Source organism: Dendrobates tinctorius, unplaced genomic scaffold (assembly GCF_039654945.1).
Source record: "Dendrobates tinctorius isolate UK_male_01 unplaced genomic scaffold, ASM3965494v1 ptg000138l, whole genome shotgun sequence".
NCBI lineage: Eukaryota > Metazoa > Chordata > Amphibia > Anura > Dendrobatidae > Dendrobates > Dendrobates tinctorius.
The window spans coordinates 14,542,167-14,562,598 of NW_027361806.1; the positions used below are offsets into that span (position 1 = coordinate 14,542,167).

Sequence of the window (20,432 nt, forward strand, 5' to 3'; positions counted from 1 at the left end):
TCTAATGGGTATGGGGGCTTTTAGAGCCAACAGCTCACTCAAGCATGTACGATTGGCCAGGTTGACTGCCCATTTGAGAGCAGCGTTGTCCTCCACCACTGCCTAACATCTTTATGTCTCGTGAGGTCAAGAAGTCGTCGTGCACATCAGATGGCTGTCCAATTCCACGGATATGGGAGAGTTCAACTAAAAGTTGGCGGTCCTGCCTGATATGTAGGTGTTTTCAAGTGGCTTCCTCAATGTTCTTAGATGGAAAGGGTTGTTCTGATGAAGCTATCTTAAGAAGGGCGCCTCTCTCCTGCCTCCTGGCTTCTTGTCGGAGCGATGTTCTTCTCATGAATGACAGTTCTGACCGGTGGCATGGCTGAGCTGCTGCACTGAACTTTGCACTCTGCAATGCTGAAAGAAGAGGCAGCCTTTCCTCTGCAGCCTCGGAGGAGTGGAGGGGCACTGATGCTGTCCGGATGCAGTGATCTGAGCCCTTACAAGCTCCATAGAAAACAGCTTGTAAGCGTCTAGGAGGCTGGCCACCAGCGGTGACTTAGGCTCTGTGGAGTAAACTATAAAACTGAGAGTCCTCCTGTTCTTGAAAATAAAGAGGATTTTGCAGTAATTGCCTGTTTGTTTGGCAATCCCTGTAGGTGCTGTGGCTGTCAAACAGCCGCGAGACATGCAGCTGCGGGGACTTGGATATCTTTTTCAAGCATGCCGAAGACACTCGGGTAGCACCTGAGCATGCTCCGATAACACCGTTTCTGAGCACGTTCGTTCATTGCTACTCCTTATACCACCAACATCAGTGTTGTATCTTTAGTTAATGAGGCCTTAAGAGGAATCACTGGTGTTGAGATGATCCTCTTTATTTCCAGGTTGCACCGACGCCATGAGGATGCAGAGAGCACCAAGGCAGCCATTCTTCTGCCTACTTTTAGAATCGCTTCTAGGATGCAAAATTCAATGACCCCCTAATTCATCGCCATTGGGGGCATCTTAAAGGTGCAAGTGACAAATGTCCTCTAACTGCCCCGCAACTTGAGAGTCTCCATTAATGCTGATAGGAACACAGTTGTTTTACCAGGAGCCATTTTTTGCAGGTTTATAACGTAACTATGAGAAAAGTTTATGTTGTTGAACCTGCTCGGCGACAGCTGAAAGTGACCCGACTCAATAAAAGAGACCACACATACGAAGAAACAACAACAGCAAAAAAAAATCCAGGGTAATATTAGCCGCTCCGTCCCTGTGAAATACACGGGAACCCTGGAGCTACAGGAACACAAGGCGGAATTGTCTATTAGCTCAGCGTTATCTGTGACGAGTCTGTAACACTCGATCATGAGACGCCTCCATGAAAGCGCTCACAAAGCTTCCAGCTAAATAAATCAGAATTACTGTGTTTACTCACACAATCCGATACAGCAAATAACCGTGCTTCATGTTATCTTACTTAAAGGGCGTGCGGCAGGATGGTGACATTATAAAACACAATATGGAGGCGATTCATCATCAACGACGTGGAGGCGACAAGACAAGACGGTCGTTAAAATGTAGCAAAGAGCTGGATTCTGCTACAATGGGTTGTGGAACTACAACTCCCAGCATGGCTTTACAGATGAAGTCAGTCAGGGCATCCGGGTGGTTATAGATGCACATCAGCAAAAGATGGTTGTAGATCATTACACTTGAAAATGTAAAAAAAAATGGCGGCTGTACGCTGCAAATAGTAAAAAAAAAAAAAAAATTGTAATTGACAGGTGCTGGATTATAAGATATTCCAAATAATAGGATAGAAAAGGGAAAAAAAAAAAATTTGAAAAAACCCCCTGAAAAGTTTGATTTAACAAATTAAACTGTAAGCATCAATCTCCATGTATAGAGATACATAACTGCCAGGAAGGATGTAGATATTGATGTAGATGGGGATACCCAACATTTAACTGAGGCTATGTAAATTTTTGTACTATTGTTTTTTCATTATTTATTTTCTTCATAAATGCAAAGTTAAATTTCTGAGAGGGGCACACAGCTCACATCCAGCCTATATTACTGGGAGAAACACACGGCCCTCACATCCAGCCTATGTTAGTGGGAGAGACGCACAGCGCTCACATCCAGCCTATATTACTGGGAGAGACACACAGAGCTCACATCCAGCCTATATTACTGGGAGACACACACACAGAGCTCACATCCAGCCTATATTACTGGGAGAGACACACAGAGCTCACGTCTATCCTATATTACTGGGAGAGACACACAGCGCTCACATCCAGCCTATATTACTGGGAGAGACACACAGCGCTCACATCCAACCTATATTACTGGGAGAGACACACAGCGCTCACATCCAACCTATATTACTGGGAGAGACACACAGCGCTCACATCCAGCCTATATTGCTGGGAGAGACACACAGCGCTCACATCCAGCCTATATTACTGGGAAAGACACACAGAGCTCACATCCAGCCTATATTACTGGGAGAGACACACAGCCCTCACATCCAGCCTATATTACTGGGAGAGACACACAGAGCTCACATCCATCCTATATTACTGGGAGAGACACACAGACCTCACATCCAGCCTATATTACTGGGAGACACACACACAGCTCACATCCAGCCTGTATTACTGAGGGAGACACATAGACTTCACATCCATGTTATATTACTGGGAGAGATACACACAGACCTCACATCCAGCCTATATTACTGGGAGAGACACACAGACCTCACATCCAGCCTATATTACTGGGAGACACACACAGAGCTCACATCCAGCCTGTATTACTGAGGGAGACACATAGACTTCACATCCATGTTATATTACTGGGAGAGACACACACAGACCTCACATCCAGCCTATATTACTGGGAGAGATACACACAGACCTCACATCCAGCCTATATTACTGGGAGAGACACATAGACCATAGCAAATACATAAATACGCTCAATTAGGTAGGTGATCACCCCAGTTAATAGGAAGAGAATCCAAACAGAAATTTGAATAAAACAAATATATTTTTATAAATTTAAAGAAAATTTAAAACACTTAAAAAGACAGGGCAGAAAACCCTCCCATGAAGCAGGGGGAAAGCTGCAGACCGTTACTAGAGCTGCAAGTAAAGGTGGGGCGGCAGATAGGGGTGGGGGTCTTGGACTTTACAAGGTGCTATATAAATGTAAGTAGAAAGTCAATTAAAAGTTAAAATGAAAAAGGAATTGGAAATATATTGACGCTGCCCATGGTATCTCCCCTGTAGTCCTTTCTCTGAGTGGATAATTTATACTTCAGTGCAGTTCATTCCTAGGCTCTGCAGTATGGCTACAGGGGAGTGCACCACAGCAGAGAAATTCCACATTAAACGTGGCTTAGAAAAACCCCTTACCCTTAACCCAAAATTGTTTAGGACCTTGCTCTGTGACCACACCTGGGTAGGTACACCATGGACATTTGGTCCAATACAATTTTGAATTCATAAATGGTGACCCCTCCCAGCCCTAAGGCCGGTTTCCCTCACCTGACATTTAGGGTCCAACTACGGGCGATGCCCTGACCAGGCCGGGGGTCTCCAGATCTGAAACCAATAGCCTCTCAGGCACTTATGATGCTTTAAAGTTCAGGACTGACAACCTGCGGCCGGATGTGGACCGTGAAAGTCAGGCATGTCAATCTGGGGAGAATTTAATCACCCGATCCTGTCGCTCTGCAGGAAGATGATAAGTCAGAGATGAGTCTGGCAGAAGCCTACTCCATTCTGCCCATAGAGAGCACATGGAATGCTTGGCCGAGCCCTTTGTGCATGTGTATTGGGGGGGGGGGTCGGGAGGTATTGATATCAAGCAGCCTAAGGAGTCTGGGCATCTTTAGTTTTATAGGCGTCGTGTGCACACTGTCACAATCCCCACCACTGACGGACACAGACAGTGAAGGGCCCCTGTGCAAGGACAATATATGGGTCTTCTGCAGCACAAGAGCGCAGAAAAATGCAAAATTGCACCGGCTTTGGAAGTATAAATGGGCCCCCTCTGTGGCTTCAGGTTGCACCAATGATGTGTCCGTCCAATTCCCAGGTGTTCCCGGAGTGAGCGGGCGATCACATCATTGCATGTATTCAATTAACATTCTTACAGTTACAAACCCACTAGCAGTGAATGGAGAAGCCAGATGGGACTAGTCGGCATGTGACCGCCTGCTCGCCCCGGATCAGGATACCATACTCACCGCATGCAGTCACGATTCAGCACGAGCCTGGACAACCCCTTTAAATGTGCAACAGCTGCGGAGATGTGAAATAAGGCATCCAGATTCTGCAATTTTAGCAAACAATTAGGAAACATACCCGCTGCAGTGAGTTGTGGACAAAAGCTGCTTCTGTCTGGGCTGTGGCTTCCACTTATTACTAAAGCGGAGACTCTTTGTGGTATCCAACATCCAAAACGTACCAAGATTATGTGAATTCGCCTGCATTCTGCCTAATTTCTATCCTTTCTCCGATGTTTACCAAACAAAAAAAAAAAACAAGCTCTGAATAGGCATGGAGTTAAAGTGCAGCTCTGAAGTCACGAGAAGTATGAATGCAGCTCTGGATATGTAACAGATGCCACCTAGGCAGCAGTAACGAGCCAATATTCTCATGCTCGGACCGGCGCCAACCCCCAACACTGTATGAAAAAATAAAATAAGGCATCAATAAAAAGTCTATGGTAATATAAATCCAATCTGGGTCGGAATAATTTTTTTCCACTTCAGCCTCGCTCACAATCCTCCAGCCTATTCATTACTGTCTTTTATAGTATTTTTATTTAATAAAACCTATTAGAGCTTCCATACAAATCTCTTTCCTTACGCCTCTATCTCTTCGATGATCAATTTTTATACTGCTGACATCCCATCTTTACCATTTGCTCATTTAGAAATTCATAGTACCCGAGATGTGTCTCCCGGGGAGAAGGTCTATAAAATTTGTTGCGGCTGCCGGGCGCGCACGACTCGCTGATGTCCTATGACTAAATGCTTTGGAGAAAATAAAATTTGTTTCCGTAGTAAGCAGAACTGTTTAAATATTATTTATTTTTCTGCTTCATAGGAAATATATTGTGAAGTGCGGCATTGATTTAATACGCATCAATGTCTGTGTACACGCTCCCCCCAGAAAATTTATGAAACCTTTGTACAACTTCTTTAATTGAATTTTCCAAATCTCTCACCACACACAAATAATCAATATCTCCAGCAGGGAGAAGCGCTCAGAATTATTACCGTCTTTCTTTTCAATTCTGTTGTCATCAGCACATCGCCGGCACCTAGATATCTGCAATAACTGCGGAGGCAGAAATGGATCTGTCTTCAGAATAGGAGGCTTGTGCGGCGCTGGGGTGGCCGGACCCAGATTGATTCCTTCTCGAAGACTCGTTAGCGCTTGATACATACGTGTCTAATTGTAAATTAACGGGACGCGGAGTCTGTGCTTCACGTTTACGGTCCGTGGACATTAGATTGTGAGTTCTTCGGGCGACAGCAGGGAATATATAGGCGACGGAGAAATATTGTATCTGTTCCCTGTAATGTAAATGTATCCAGAACCAGAGAGGATGATAAATACCAGACAGATATTCATCCATAAGTAGAAACGTATCAGATACGAGATGGTTAGAAATGATGAGATAGAGCAAAGGACAAAAAGTATGTGCCCCCTCCACATCCACCTACAGGAGCTTTGCTCACCTCCCATCCTACATCCATAGACATTAATATGGAGTCGCCATCTGCAGATATAACGGCTCCGCTCTTCTAGGAAGGGTTTTCTATAAGATTTTGGAGGTGTCTGTGGGTATTTTTGCCGCTTCATCTAGAAGATTATTTGTGACGTCGGACCCAAATGTTGGGGGGAGGCCAGAGGCACAATCTCCATTATAGGTGTTGGATGTGGCAGAGGTCCGGGCTCTGTGCGGCCGCTCATGTTCTCCCCTCCATGTCTGTATGGACTTTGTGCACTGGGTGCAGTCATTGGGGACAGGTAAGGTTCTTCCCCAAACTGTTCCCACAAAAGTGAAGCTACAATTGTCCACAATGTCTTGTACTGAAGATTGAGATTTCCCTTCACTACAACTAAGGGGCCGAGGCCACCCCAGATAACAGCACATAGTATTATCCCCCTCCACCATCTGTACAGGGCGCACAATGCAGTCAGGGGGTAATGTCCTCCTGGAATCACTGAACCGAGACTCCTCCATCACACACAGAGAGAGAAGTGTGATCCGTCACTGCACAGAACATGTCTCGTCAGGAGTCCAGTGGTCGCACTTTACACCACTCCATCTGACGCTCTTCATTGTGCTTGGTGATGTGCAGCTGTTCGACCATGAAGCTTCCGGTGGGGCTGCAGTGTTTGTACTGATACCAGAGGAGGTCTGTACTCTGTAGTTATTGGGTCAGCAGAGTGGTCGTGACTTTTCTGCCCTACTGAAATGTTAAGTAAATGCACGCAATACTTGGTCAGGGCTCGTCTTGCATCAATTACTGCATCAATGTGGCGTGGCATGGGAGGCGATCAGCCTGTGGCACTGCTGAGGGTTTATGGAAGCCCAGGTTGCTTTGATAGCGGCCTTCAGCTCGTCTGCATTGTTGGGTCTGGTGTCTCATCTTCCTCTTGACAATACCCCATAGATTCTCTATGGGGTTAAGGTCAGGCGAGTTTGCTGCCAATCAAGCATAGTGATACTGTTGTGTGTACACCAGGTATTGGTACTTTTGGCAGTGTGGACAGGTGCCAAGTCCTGCTGGAGAATGACATTTCCATCTCCAAAAAGCTTGTCAGCAGAGGGAAGCATGAAGGGCTCTAAAATGTCCTGGTAGACGGCTGCGCTGACTTTGGTCTTTATAAAATACAGTGGACCCACACCAGCAGATGACATGGCTCCGGCCCAAACCATCACTGATTGTGGAGACTTCACACTAGACCTCCAGCAGCTTGGATTGTGGCCTCTCCACTATTCCTCCAGACTCTGGGACCGCGATTTCCAAATGAAATGCAAAATTTACTTTAATCTGAAAACACCTTGGACCACTGACAACAGTCCGGTTCTTTTCCTTCTTGGCCCAGGTAAGACGCTTCTGGAGTTGTCTATTGGCGATGAGTGGCCTGACACAAGGACTGTGACACTTGTAGCCCATGTCCTGGATACGTCTGTGTGTGGTGTGAAGCAATGACTCCAGCAGCAGTCCACTCCTTGTGAATCTCCCTCAAATTTTTGAATGGCCTTTTCTTAACAATCCTTTCCAGGCTGCGGTTATCCCGGTGGCTTGTGCTCCTTTTTCTACCACACTTTTTCCCTCCACTCCACTTTCCATTAATATTCTTGGATACAGCACTCTGTGAACGGCTTCTTTAGCAATGACCTTTTGTGGCTTCCCCTCCTTGTGGAGTGTCAGTGACTGCCTTCTGGACACCTGTCAGCTCAGCAGTCTTCCCCATGATTGTGGAGCTACTGAAACAGACGAAGGGACCTTTATAAACGCTTAGGAGCCTGTACAGGTGTTTATTGTTAATTATTCTAATTTACTGAGATAATGACTTTTGGGTTTTCTATGGCTGTAAGCCATAATCATCAACAGAAATAAACCCGTGAAATAGATCACTCTGTGTGTAATGACTCTATAGAATAGAGGAGAGTCACTTTTTATATTGAAGAACTGAAAAAAAATAACTTTTTAATGATATTCTAATTTTGTGAGAAGCACCTGTATCTTATGTTTCTATATTAATAACAATTATTCTTTATTCATGAAGATTTCCTTGTGATTTTTTTTTTAAATGAGCAGATTCATAATTTGGCACCGCCCGGTACCGATTCCTGCTCCCATTGTGCGTTGGGAGGTCCTTGCACTTTGCCCGATGCCCCACCACTTGCATATTCCGGCAGCGGGCTGGAAACCTCTTTGGGGGTCACAATGGTAAGATGTAAGGCGTCATATCTCAGGAAAGAAATCAGATATTAACGAGCAGTTTTCACACTGTAATGCTGGGGGACTTGGTGTAACGAGTCCTGGTGACCCTCGTATTACTTTGTAGGTGCCATCTCCAACATTTCCATCCTTGTGATAGGAGACCCGTGAAGCGCAGGATATGACGAGCCGAGCGTGATGCTCCGGCCATAGATTCCATGTCTTGGCAGCCACGAGCTCAGGGTTTGCTTACATGCTGTTAGAAAATATTTTGTTTAAAGTAAATGCCGGTCACGGGCGAACAATGGCTCCGTTTTTTACCGCCTGTACGAGATAATGATATAGCACATAATGGCCGCCATTCATGCGCTGATGTTCTCTATTAGGTTGTTTTAAGGAAAGCTTGTTCAAGTAAAGTAAATAAATTTCATGCTTCTCCATGTGACGATAATGTGACATTCTGGCTGGAGCGAGACGCAGAACGGTCACGGGTTTAAAGTTTTCTGAGCAGAACTAATCAAAAGTAATCACGAAAGAAAAACATCCAAAAACAACGAGGCGAAGGCAGAACAGCAGCGGCTCTCGCTCCACTTTCCCATCACCTTATTCAAACTCGATCATTTTGTCACTGGATTATTATATAATGTCATCTGTCCAATATTATAACTAATTAGGATCCACATCCCAAAAAGGGAAAGCAGCGATCAACAGATTATGGTTTGAACATCCTGTCCTTATCGAAAGCTGACCCCAAGTTACATCCTGTATTATACTCCAGAGCTGCACTCACTATTCTGGTGCAGTCACTGTGTACATACATTACTGATCCTGAGTTACATCCTGTATTATACCCCAGAGCTGCACTCACTATTCTGCTGGTGCAGTCACTGTGTACATACATTACTGATCCTGAGTTACATCCTGTATTATACTCCAGAGCTGCACTCACTATTCTGCTGGTGCAGTCACTGTGTACATACATTACTGATCCTGAGTTACCTCCTATATTATACTACAGAGCTGCACTCACTATTCTGCTGGTGCAATCACTGTGTACATACATTACATTACTGATCCTGAGTTACATCCTGTATTATACTACAGAGCTACACTCACTATTCTGCTGGTACAGTCACTGTGTACATACATTACTGATCCTGAGTTACATCCTGTATTATACTACAGAGCTGCACTCACTATTCTGCTGGTGCAGTCACTGTGTACATACATTACTGATCCTGAGTTACATCCTGTATTATACTCCAGAGCTGCACTCACTATTCTGCTGGTGCAGTCACTGTGTACATACATTACTGATCCTGAGTTACCTCCTATATTATACTCCAGAGCTGCACTCACTATTCTGCTGGTACAGTCACTGTGTACATACATTACATTACTGATCCTGAGTTACATCCTGTATTATACTACAGAGCTGCACTCACTATTCTGCTGGTACAGTCACTGTGTACATACATTACATTACTGATCCTGTACTGATCCTAAGTTACATCCTGTATTATACCCCAGAGCTGCACTCACTATTCTGCTGGTGCAGTCACTGTGTACATACATTACTGATCCTGAGTTACATCCTGTATTATACTACAGAGCTGCACTCACTATTCTGCTGGTTAGTAATGTAAACAGTCACCAAGACTTCCTTAGAAGCTCAGCAGTTTGTTTTCCTGCATCGGACGCTGATACAATTCCTGGTATAAAGAGCACTCTTCCCAAAATCCAGATCACCAGAACTGAAAAAAATCAGTGTATATTGAGGGGGGGGGGGGTTTCTGTTCTGAACCTGGCAGAATCGTGAATGCAGCTCTTGTCTTTCTCAGCAGCTTTTAGGTGTCAGAAACGTATTCACAATGTGACAACCAATATGGCTGTACTTCCTGCTGTCACTTTTGGAAAGATGGCGGTTAGCCCTAAGAAAACAGACAAAATGTTACGGTATAGGTGAAAATTTCAATAGCTAGTTAAGTTAAATGGGCGGTGAGGAAATTCTCCGACATTCGATAATCGTCACTGATGACCACAATTGTAGAAGAACGCCAGACGGTCCCTGGAGCGAAGGTCCCTGGAAGGTGATGACAGTCCTTTCTGTTTCCAGGTCTCCAAAGCGTTAAATTACAAGACAGAGTTGGCTCTAGGGTTTTTCTTATCGCCCAAAAGTCGTAAATTCTGGACCAGTTCTTGAAAACGAAGAAAAGGGAAATAAATATTGAATTTTGTGTTAAAGTGCTGGAATCGACAAAAGTTCCCGAAATTCTTTTTCCATAAGTTTTCTGCAACAAGGCTGCAGATGACAAGGGGCCGAGCCACTAAATGCTGCATGTGCCCGACGCTCCTGGGCAAGGTTACGCCACGCTCCAGGGTCGTGATGAACGGTCGGCGCTTGTCCTCAGGGCGGGTTATAATTCCATCTTTACAGCTGGTAAATCACGTATCCCCTGTCGCCCCCATGATGCGCATAGTCACAGCGTTCCCCCCACTAACGGAGGTCAGGTAGGAAGTATCACTGCCCTGCATGACAATACGAGGAGACCCCAGCAGGAGGGAGAGCAGCCCCTTTACTTCTGCCCGGCAGGTGGAGGGGACTTTGTCCTTTTTTTTTGTGTTTTTGTTTATAAATTACAAAAACCAAATTAACAGCAATGTGATGTGTTTGTGTAACTGGTGTGAATGGGGACGTCCGAATAAAAATCTCAGGAAGAGGTTTTACTTCTCACCTAATAATCTGAGGAGGGATCGTGGGGATCTGTGCAATGGATTAAATGCAAAGATAGAGTAGAGCACCCCTAGAGGTCAATGCAGGTATAAAACCACCATGAACAGACTGTAAACCAGAAGGACATCTTCTGTAACTCTGACCTCACGTTTGGGTTCTCCTGGGGACATTGTGGATGCTGTAATTTATTAGGCAAATTTAGCAGCACAGTTTTACTTCAATTGTCTTCCAATCTTCATTCATAGGATATGCAGTTTACAGCCTGATCCAAGTTTCAGATTTCTATCTAGTGGGCGTGTCGCTCTCAGGATGTGCGGTAATATAGGCTGGATGTGCGGTCTGCGCTGTCTCTCACAGTAATATGGGACAGATGTGAGCTCTCTCTCTCCCAGTAATATAGGCTGGAATTGAGGTCTGTGTCTCTCTCCCAGTAATATAGACGGGATGTGAGGTTTGTGCTTTTCTCTCAGTAATATAGGCTGGATGTGAGGTCTGTGTGTCTCTCCCAGTAATATAGGTTGGATGTGAGCTCTGTGCGTCTCTCCCAGTAATATAGGCTGGATGCGAGCTCTGTGCGTCTCTCCCAGTAATATAGGCTGGATGCGAGCTCTGTGCGTCTCTCCCATTACTATAGGCTGGATGCGAGCTCTGTGTCTCTCCCAGTAATATAGGTTGGATGTGAGGTCTATGCATCTCTCCCAGTAATATAGGTTGGATGTGAGCTCTGTGCGTCTCTCCCAGTAATATAGGCTGGATGCGAGCTCTGTGCGTCTCTCCCAGTAATATAGGCTGGATGCGAGCTCTGTGCGTCTCTCCCAGTAATATAGGCTGGATGCGAGCTCTGTGCGTCTCTCCCAGTAATATAGGCTGGATGCGAGCTCTGTGTGTCTCTCCCAGTAATATAGGTTGGATGTGAGGTCTATGCATCTCCCAGTAATATAGGCTGGATGTGAGCTCTGTGCGTCTCTCCCAGTAATATAAGCTGGATGTGAGGTCTGTGCGTCTCTCCCAGTAATATAGGCTGGATGTGACGTCTGTGCGTCTCTCCCAGTTACATAGGCTGGATGTGAGGTTTGTGCGTTTTCTCCGTAATATAGCCTGGACGTGAGCTGTGTGTGTATCCAGGGTGCTGCTGTGTTAAATGAGATAATGTATCGCACAGCTTTTATCTTCTTTCCTCCTTATTTACAGCCCATTTTCTCTGCTCTCCAAGACTGTACATGCTTTCCCTCCTCTCCACCTTTTATAAGTCTGTGTATATATCCCTTCCCTCACTGCTGCCATCTCAACCTCTGAGAGAACTGAGAGGTAGAAGACAGAGCACTAGAACCCGAAGTTGGAGCTCTGATTGATTTATAACATTTTTTCCTGTATCACTCAGCTAAATAAAAAGGATTCAGACTGCGGCATAACGGGACACTTTTAATGAAAGTCATTTATAAAAGTTGCTTAACTCAAAGCAAATAAAACAAAGTTGTGCTAGGGTGTAACAGATGCCTTAAATTTGAGTCATGAGAAAATAACATCTGCTCCAGCAGCTATATATTTGCATCATTTTCTATTTTTCATTTTATATGTCTAAAATATTGCGATCGTGCATGCGCCCTTGTGGCCAGACCTAGTGTCCCCGCTTGATAAAATTGTGACTTACTGTAACCCCCCAAAATGGCTTAAACCCATTACTACATGTGCACCTTTGTGCAGTTAGTTCCTTAGCTCTGCATGCCGTCAATGAATAGATGCTTTCTGATTACATTTTGAAGCCGAAAGACCATCCTGACATAATACTTCTCACAGATGAGAGTTTGTTACAAAGTATCAGTGCAGACAAACATCAACAAGCCATCAGGACATTAGAGAGATTTGTCTCACAGAGGATTGACTGGTCTGGATGCAAATGTAGCGACCTCCCAGCTGTGAAAGGTCTTGGGTCAGGACTCACTGGTGTCGTTCCTGCGTTTTAAATTCTGCATTTTTAAGATCTGCGCATGCTGTCAATGAACAGAAACCAATCATGCCTCATTAGATAAAACTGAATCTGCAAGTTGCATTTTCAAAAACAACTCCAGCTTCCATAAAATGGCTGTGCTGACTGTGCGCTGGTGACAGGTGGTCCCGTGGGGCAGGGGGCTTGTATTTTCAGATGACAAGCAGGTGAGAGCAGCAGGACATTTCTTGCATTCAGCAGGGAAAAGTATTTTCAGAGCAGAGAAACGGAAATGGTTAAAGCTCAGAAAAAGCAACGATCAGAGCGACAAGGGTAAAATGGTACAAACTGTGCAGCTAGTCGCCCACATAGGGCGAGGGTCCCGCAGCCGGAGATTAGACTGATGCATGTGCCGTAAAACAAACCTGTAAGGCTGGTTTCACATTAGCGTTTTTTTGCGCAGCGCATTGTGCGTGTCCATGCGCACCTATGTTTAACATGGGGGGGCATGGTCACGCGTTTGTATGCGTTTTCGTGCGCATGCGTTTTTTCAAAGGTGTGCGCCAGACGCAACCTGTTACATTTTTGGGTCCACCGAAAGGCGTCAAAAAGACACTTGCGCACGGAATGCGACAAAATAACGCATTACAGTCTATGGGAACGCAGGCGTGCGCACGGACATGCGTTTGCGTTTTCGTGAGCATGCGTTTTTGGCGTAAACATGTGTAGACGCTGCGCAAATTAACGCTAATGTGAAATTAGCCTAACTGTGGTTACTGGAATGCAAGATGGCAGTCCCCAAAAATCACAAAAATTCTACAATCAGAATAAAAAAAAAGTTCCCAAAACTGCTACAATGTGTCAGGGCAGGATAAATGTATCCGTCCAAACTGTTTAGGTCGCGGAGCATTTTCTGGACGGGACACAACGCTCCGCTGTTAGCAGGGTCAGGCCTCAGTTTTCACAGTCACAGTCAGCAGAGATCTTGATAATGGTCGCATAAATATCAGATTTATAGAAGTAGTCAGGGAGTACATTTTTTTGTTTTTAAACACCTGAATGTTCTGCAGTAAGCGGACTCTTCATCTGATGCACCGGGACCGTCTGCACGCCGCCCTCCTGGGGCTAACTGTCCTGTGAGAGAGAAGTATAATCCACCGGTAGTGAAAAGGAACAAAGCGCCACCTGGACAAGGGGGAAAAAACAAAAATATGTGACTGATGAGAAGATGTGGAAGCCCCCAATCATAAATGACGGCGAGCGCTACTGATAAGCCATCACTTTACAAAATGGTAATATCCCTTTAAGCACAGGCTGCAGAAATACACTGGAACTACCACTTTAAAAGACAGTTTAAGGTTTTTTTTTCCCAACCCCTTAAAAAAAAAAAAAAAACTAAACTTTTTTTTTTGTTATGGTGGGATGGTTATTTCAATACATGATAGTTGGTGACACGGGACTTAGGAGGGGGTGCGACAGTCTGCACCACCAGCGATCAACTGCTGCTCCAGATATAAGAGTGAACCCAGGCAGGACAGCGCTGTGCACCATGTAGTGGCCGTTCCCTGGTACTGCAGCTCAGCTCCTACTGAAGTGAATGGGAGATGTGCTGCAGTACCCCAAAATGGCCACTACACAGTGTACGGCGCTGTGCTATCCCATCTCCATACACTCTGTACATCCGACCAGTGCCGTACTTATACCTGATGATCAGTGAGAGTGCCGGGCCACCACATATCCCATCATTTCTGACCTATATCCTGAGGATAGCACATCAATATTGAAGTACTGGATAACCTCTTTAAAGGGGTTGCTATAATGCTAAAGAAACCCAGAAGAACGTCTTGGCACTCTATCAAGAAGGGGGGGCAGGGTGCAATAACATTCGGTGCACTCACTCACTTTCAGCCGACGCGCTGACGCTTCTTTCTTTTCCTCAATTTGCAAACTAAAGAAAAAATACAAATAATTACACAACGTCTCATCCTCCAGGCAAACTGCTCAGCATGTTACAAGCAGGACAGAAGCGGCACGGTAACTGTAGGACTAATAGGGGCACAGTATCTATTATAGAAAAAGTACAATACACTTAGGTTAATTCTTCTACACCCATGGCATGCAGAAAATAAAAAGGAGACTCGAGACACAAAGGTCACAATCTGTGACAATGGATGGGGATATTACAATTGCATATCTCTGCATACAGGGAGCTCCCCCTAGCGGTGACTGCAGACAGGATCTTATCATGTATGTCTGTATACAGGGAGCTCCCCCTAGTGGTGACTGCAGACAGGATCTTATCATGTATGTCTGTATACAGGGAGCTCCCCCTAGTGGTGGCTGCAGACACAACCTTATCATGAATGTCTACATGTGGAGAATTTGAAGCTTGTATCAACTACTTGTATATAAAACACATCACTAAATATAGATTTTTTAGCTTATTTACATACACTGAGTACAGAAGAAGCTTTTTAATGATAAACTCCACTCTGCCACATCTCTATATACATCATTTTGTGGTAATAAAAAGAAAATTTTAAAAAAGGTTTTTTTTTTTTTTGTTTGTTTTTTTTTTTTTAAATATTAGAAAGGCCTGGCTGTAGGCGCAATAAAATTATATTTTCGAAATAATCCAAAAACTTATGGAGTAAAAAAACAAGTTTCAAGATTTGAGCAAGCGGCAGAAACTCGCACAACGAGGACATAATGTGTAATGAGTTCTATGTGGACCCTACAAATAGGAAACGTGCCGAGGGCCATGAAATCTCGCTGCCCCGGATGATATTCAGGAATGAAGGACAAATGAACTTTTCCACAGATAATTGGACACAGAAATGTAAATCTTTCCTGCATCTTCCTCCGGGGCCTCACATGACCGAGTGATGAGAAAGCTCCTTTGTGTATATGAGTAACGAAAAAAATGGAGACCAACAAGACGGATCTCAGTTCTGATGGATCACCTCATATGTCCATGACTACTTGCACCATAGAGCAAGTCAGCCCAAGGTACAACTCTCCCCCAAATAATCTTATTAAAGTAATGGAAAACCCCTTTAAAAGGGTTCACTATAACTTTTGTGAAGCTGCCACCCAGATTGTCCTGCATGGACATCTTATTCTACAGTAGTAAGATATATACAGAGCCGCCCTCGAGGGCCCCGGCGAGGCAGAGCCGCCCTCGAGGGCCCCGGCGAGGCAGAGCCGCCCTCGAGGGCCCCGGCGAGGCAGAGCAGCAATTCTGGCTTTAGATCATCACCCTGTGTAAAGAAGCTGTGATCAGCCAATGAACACAAACCGCTAGTTTGTCAGCTTATTTTCGCCAGTACATCCTCTGTGTAACCAGGGAATGTGTGTCTGACAAGATGCACGCTTTATGGGTGCATAACGATAGTGTCAACAATTTTTCTGCCCATACAGTTTGGGTCGGGACACTAAACGGCGGCTGTTTAAGGTCACAATTCGGATCTTAAGGAGCAGCAGTTTTTGAACACAAGACATAGACGACTGAAGGAACAGCAGCTGACACCAATCCAGGCGGTCATCGAAATGTCCCTAGGACAGTTTTTCCCCTTTTCTCCACCTTTGGTGCCAGACAGTCGCACCCCTGAGGTTTTCATTACTAAAACTCCCATTTTATTGAGGACGCTGCTAGAGTCACCTTTCCCCCAAACACAGGTATGGCGGCTTCCTAACCCCAGACCTCTATTTTCTCCCCGACCTTTAAAATGTTTTTCTAGCCCATACAGAGGTCTCGTGAATTGTGGAGGAAGGTTTTCTTTTTGGCTCTTACTCAGAACTTTCGTTTTCTGCATCTCGGATTCAAGATCCAACGTTCCGGAATCCAATCCAAAGAGGTTTCCCAGCTCTCTGCTGCCCTCTGCAGCCTAGGAAAGGAAAGAACATGACAATCACATTGCTGTTGCCTCTCTGCAGTTCCAGTAATGAAAACGATGGCAATCCCAGCCAAAAGAGAACAGCATTATTGGGGGGGTGCGAATGGAGTGTAATAGAATGCTCAGATACATAAAAGAAAAATATTTGTTTAGTATGACATGAGGTGCGCAGAGTTTGCTTGTTCTGCCCTTGTCCATGTAGGTTCTCCCGGTTTCCTCCCACACTCCAAAAGCATACGGATATAGACTGTGATGATGTTGATGCCGTTTAGCACTACGGAATATGATGGCATTTTTTTTTCTTTTACTATTTAAATAAATTAAAAAAAACAGGATATAAAATTGGTTGATAGCTGTACATACTCGCAAAACTGAATTTTTATTGCAAAGTAACCTTTATTAAAAAAAAAAAAAAAAAAAAAAAATCCTCATCTTCAAGGTGTAAAAAAATGTATCAATAGTATATAATTCTACATAAATGCCAGCGCCGGGTCACAAGGAGATGCAGGCCATGGTGAGGTTACTAACCATAGAATTAAAAAAAAAATAAAAATAAATAAAAATAAAAAATTAGATCTTGGAGAACCTTCTCTCCCCCGTCGTCCCTCTTCCCTTTGGGAGATTTTTTTCCCTCCAAGTCCAGTGTGTTACTCCCCACCCTGGTGATCTGGGGCTTTTTCTGCGAGGCCTCGAGTTCATCCACTCGGTAACAAGTGCTAATCTTCAGGGAACAGAGCAGATTTCACACTGCGTAAATATTTTTCCCCGGGCCCCAGACGTAAAAATGTACAAACCACCCAGTGAGCGGTGGAAGTGTCACACGTGAAATTCATACACACGTGCTGGCGGCTGCTGTAAATGTCACAGCATGTGTCGCTCACAGCTAAGACGCATTAAACCAGCTTCCTCCTAAATTGGGTAAACAGAAGGACATATGTCGGAGCACAAAGTCACCGAGCTGCCGACGCTGCGCTTACTGCCGCCCGCTGCACATTGCAGGCAACTCGGAGAGGCCTGTGAACATCGAGTAACTCAGGAAATGCCTCCATGTACTTACTGTAAGTTACATCATGTCGTGTTCTCCACTCACATCCAAAGCTGCGGGGAAAATGCTGAAATACAGATCTCCCTGCAGCACCCGCTATGCGAGTGGCCCATCCGCCTGCGCCACCCTGACTACTTGGCTGTGGCTTCCATAGCTAGTGTGCCGGGAGCAGGAGCTGCGTTGATCGGCCGATCACTGCGGAGCCACGGACTAAAAGGAATTGGCTTTCATCCCTTTAAACTACATTTCCCTCCATACAACTAAACTTTCAGGACCAGATCCTTCAGCAAAGTGACGAGATTTAATTTAGCGGTCAACGGAATTGCGCATGCAGCTCTGGATGTGACTAGGGAATAAGTCATGATGTAGCTAACAAATCACCCACCAAAAAAGGCCTAGAGTCTAAAGGCCCCCCCATACATATTAGACAAACGTCGGCCAAACACACCGATATCATGGGGCTTGGCTGACAGTCTAAAGGCCCCGTCACACACAGCGAGATCGCTGATTTTGTGACGCCACAGCGATCTCATCAGCGCTCTCTGTGTGTGACGGGGATCAGCGACCGGCCCCCCTGCCGGGTATCGCTGATCGTGCAGGATCGTCTTGGGCCATTTTTTGATCGTTGGTCTCCCGCTGGCCAGCGCGCATCGCTTGCGTGTGGCAGCGGGAGAGCAACGATCAGCGACGCTGCATGCTGGTTTCCAATGTAAACAGCAGGTATCTAGGTGCCGTGCGGCTCTTAGAAACCTGCTGTTTACGTTGGATACCAGCTTTCTCGCTGGTCCTGATCGCTGTTGAGTCTATGTGACAGGTCACCAGCGATCAGCCTAACTATGTCCCAGCGATGCCATCCACGTCGGATCGTCGGTGGGATCGCTGGGACATTGTTACATGTAACGGGGCCCTAAGGTGTATGGGAGCCCCCAACACGTGATGATGGGGGAAGAGAAGGATCCGGCATTTCAAATTTTGCACAGTCACATCCTATTATTGTCCCTGAGATAACCCACCAGGGAAGTCCGGCGGTGGCTCTCAGGAGCAACGAGATTGATGGTGACCAAATGACCAGCCGACAGCCATCTATTGTCCATTGGGGGCTTTACAGTCTGCAGCCAGAGGGGCACTGGATCCCCCTGATAGCTACTGAGCTTCCAATTCAGGGCCCAGGTTTCCTGCCCTGTAACCCACTCATGGCCTTTACCCGCTGGACCGAAGCTGCCGACCGCCTGCCGGGAACAAGCTGCCGCCCGCCTCCTGTTGCCGAAACTCCTTGCACCATTGGCTTAATAAATAGTATGAAATAAATTTTCCAGATTTTAGTTTCTAAACCCGAGTGTCCTGTGGTAACAAGTGTGGGACTTTGCAGACGTGACGGTCCATAAACTAAACTGGTATGGTCTTAAATTCACCCAACCAAGCGACTGATGCCTTCTCATAGACGACACGAGCTCGCACTGCACCAACCTGTAAGTCTGATAGGTGTTGCCTCATTTCCAAGAACTCATTCAGCGAATCTTCAACTTGTGAAAACAGGTTCAAAATTCTGAAATAAAAAGTCAGAAAAATTTCCATTTAAATCAGGGTCCACATTTGCATTTTTTTCCTTTTTAAACTGTTACAATGCATCTTAAAGGGATATTCACAAACAAGCTATCCCCTGATCCATTGGATTGAGGATAACTGGACTTGGGGTAATCAGTTTATAAAAGTTCCCCATACAGAAGACTAATGCCAGTGAAACCCATCGATATCGGTCGAAAAGGGTGGTGATGGGGGAGGGCTCCCGACTCTGCCCTCAAAGAGGCCACCGGAGCGCTCTGCGGCCCCCACTCCAAAGATCGCCGGAGCGCTCTGCCCAGCCAATCATTCCTGTGTGTTGGGTAGACAGCTACCTACTCTGTATGGGGGGGGGCGGGGGTCTTTATTCTGGGGTAAGAAGAAGTGTGAGATTTTAAATTTAAGATTTCAGATAACCAGGATTGCAATAGAAAACAAACTTATTACATTCCTCAAACTTTCTAGGTTTCCATATATATTGTGGATCTTTGGAACTTTTTAAATATAAACACAATTTTGTTAAGAAAAAAAAAAAAAAACACAACAAAATGTGGTTTCTCATTGAACGCTGATTGGTTGCTGAGTGGGGATTGATCCTCTAGACGATGAGCGGCTCGGAGCGTCCTGACACGGGGGGGGGGGGGGGGGTGTCACAGTGTCTGGATGTAAGAAGGCGATTTCTCCGAGTGACTGCGTCCCTTTAACCGGCCGTCCCGAGGATCCCTCCCCTGCATCTCTTACAATAAGAATAACAGTATTAAGTTGTAAATGGATCTTGAAGGCTGGAAACTGAAGCGGCCGATCCTCCCATTCTGATCCCACAGAAGGACTGATTACAAGTGGCATTTACCAGGCACTTAAGTTGCTGTTTACTGCATTCCCGTGGCTGCAACAGATGTCTGCCAAGAGAGGAAATGTCAGCGTTGCCGTATTATACAAGATGTAGATTGCCTCGGGGCTGGAAAGTTCACACGGAATAGCTGAATCTGTGTTATCTTACGCTGCAGAATGCTATATGCTTCAATGGTGGCTCATTCCGAGTGATGTTTAAATACTTGTCCCTCCCCTCGTTGCCCGTGTAGATCGATGGCCTCGGGGACAGTGTTTGTGGGTTCTTTTGGGGTGGGGATGTCTGTGTACAACAAACTGAGATCTACGTCATAATTCACACCTGACTTGTGTTACAGAACAGGTGTTCAGTGGACGATAAATTCCCCCCTTGGCTTTAATGCAGCCTGAATTTGCACCAAAATTATAAATCATCAAGTCCAATATGGAGGGTATACCCCAGAGCTCGAGTTACCGAACGTTCCACAGTG

At 45.4% G+C, this 20,432-nt stretch overlaps 1 protein-coding gene across 4 annotated transcripts in view; it reads right to left on the reverse strand.

The window, feature by feature from the left end:
* Window positions 1-12,087: 12,087 nt before the first annotated feature.
* Window positions 12,088-20,432, reverse strand: part of ITGB3BP (integrin subunit beta 3 binding protein) — a 36,918-nt gene continuing 28,573 nt past the window's right edge. For all 4 annotated transcript variants that reach the window (XM_073544672.1, XM_073544673.1, XM_073544670.1 and 1 more), the window contains 4 exons: window positions 19,021-19,099; window positions 16,406-16,499; window positions 14,515-14,560; window positions 12,088-13,797 (listed from right to left, as the gene is read on the reverse strand). In XM_073544672.1, coding sequence (XP_073400773.1) covers window positions 14,517-14,560; window positions 16,406-16,499; window positions 19,021-19,099 — 217 coding nt within the window. In that variant the 3' untranslated portion in view covers window positions 12,088-13,797; window positions 14,515-14,516. The remainder of the gene's footprint in view (window positions 13,798-14,514; window positions 14,561-16,405; window positions 16,500-19,020; window positions 19,100-20,432) is intronic.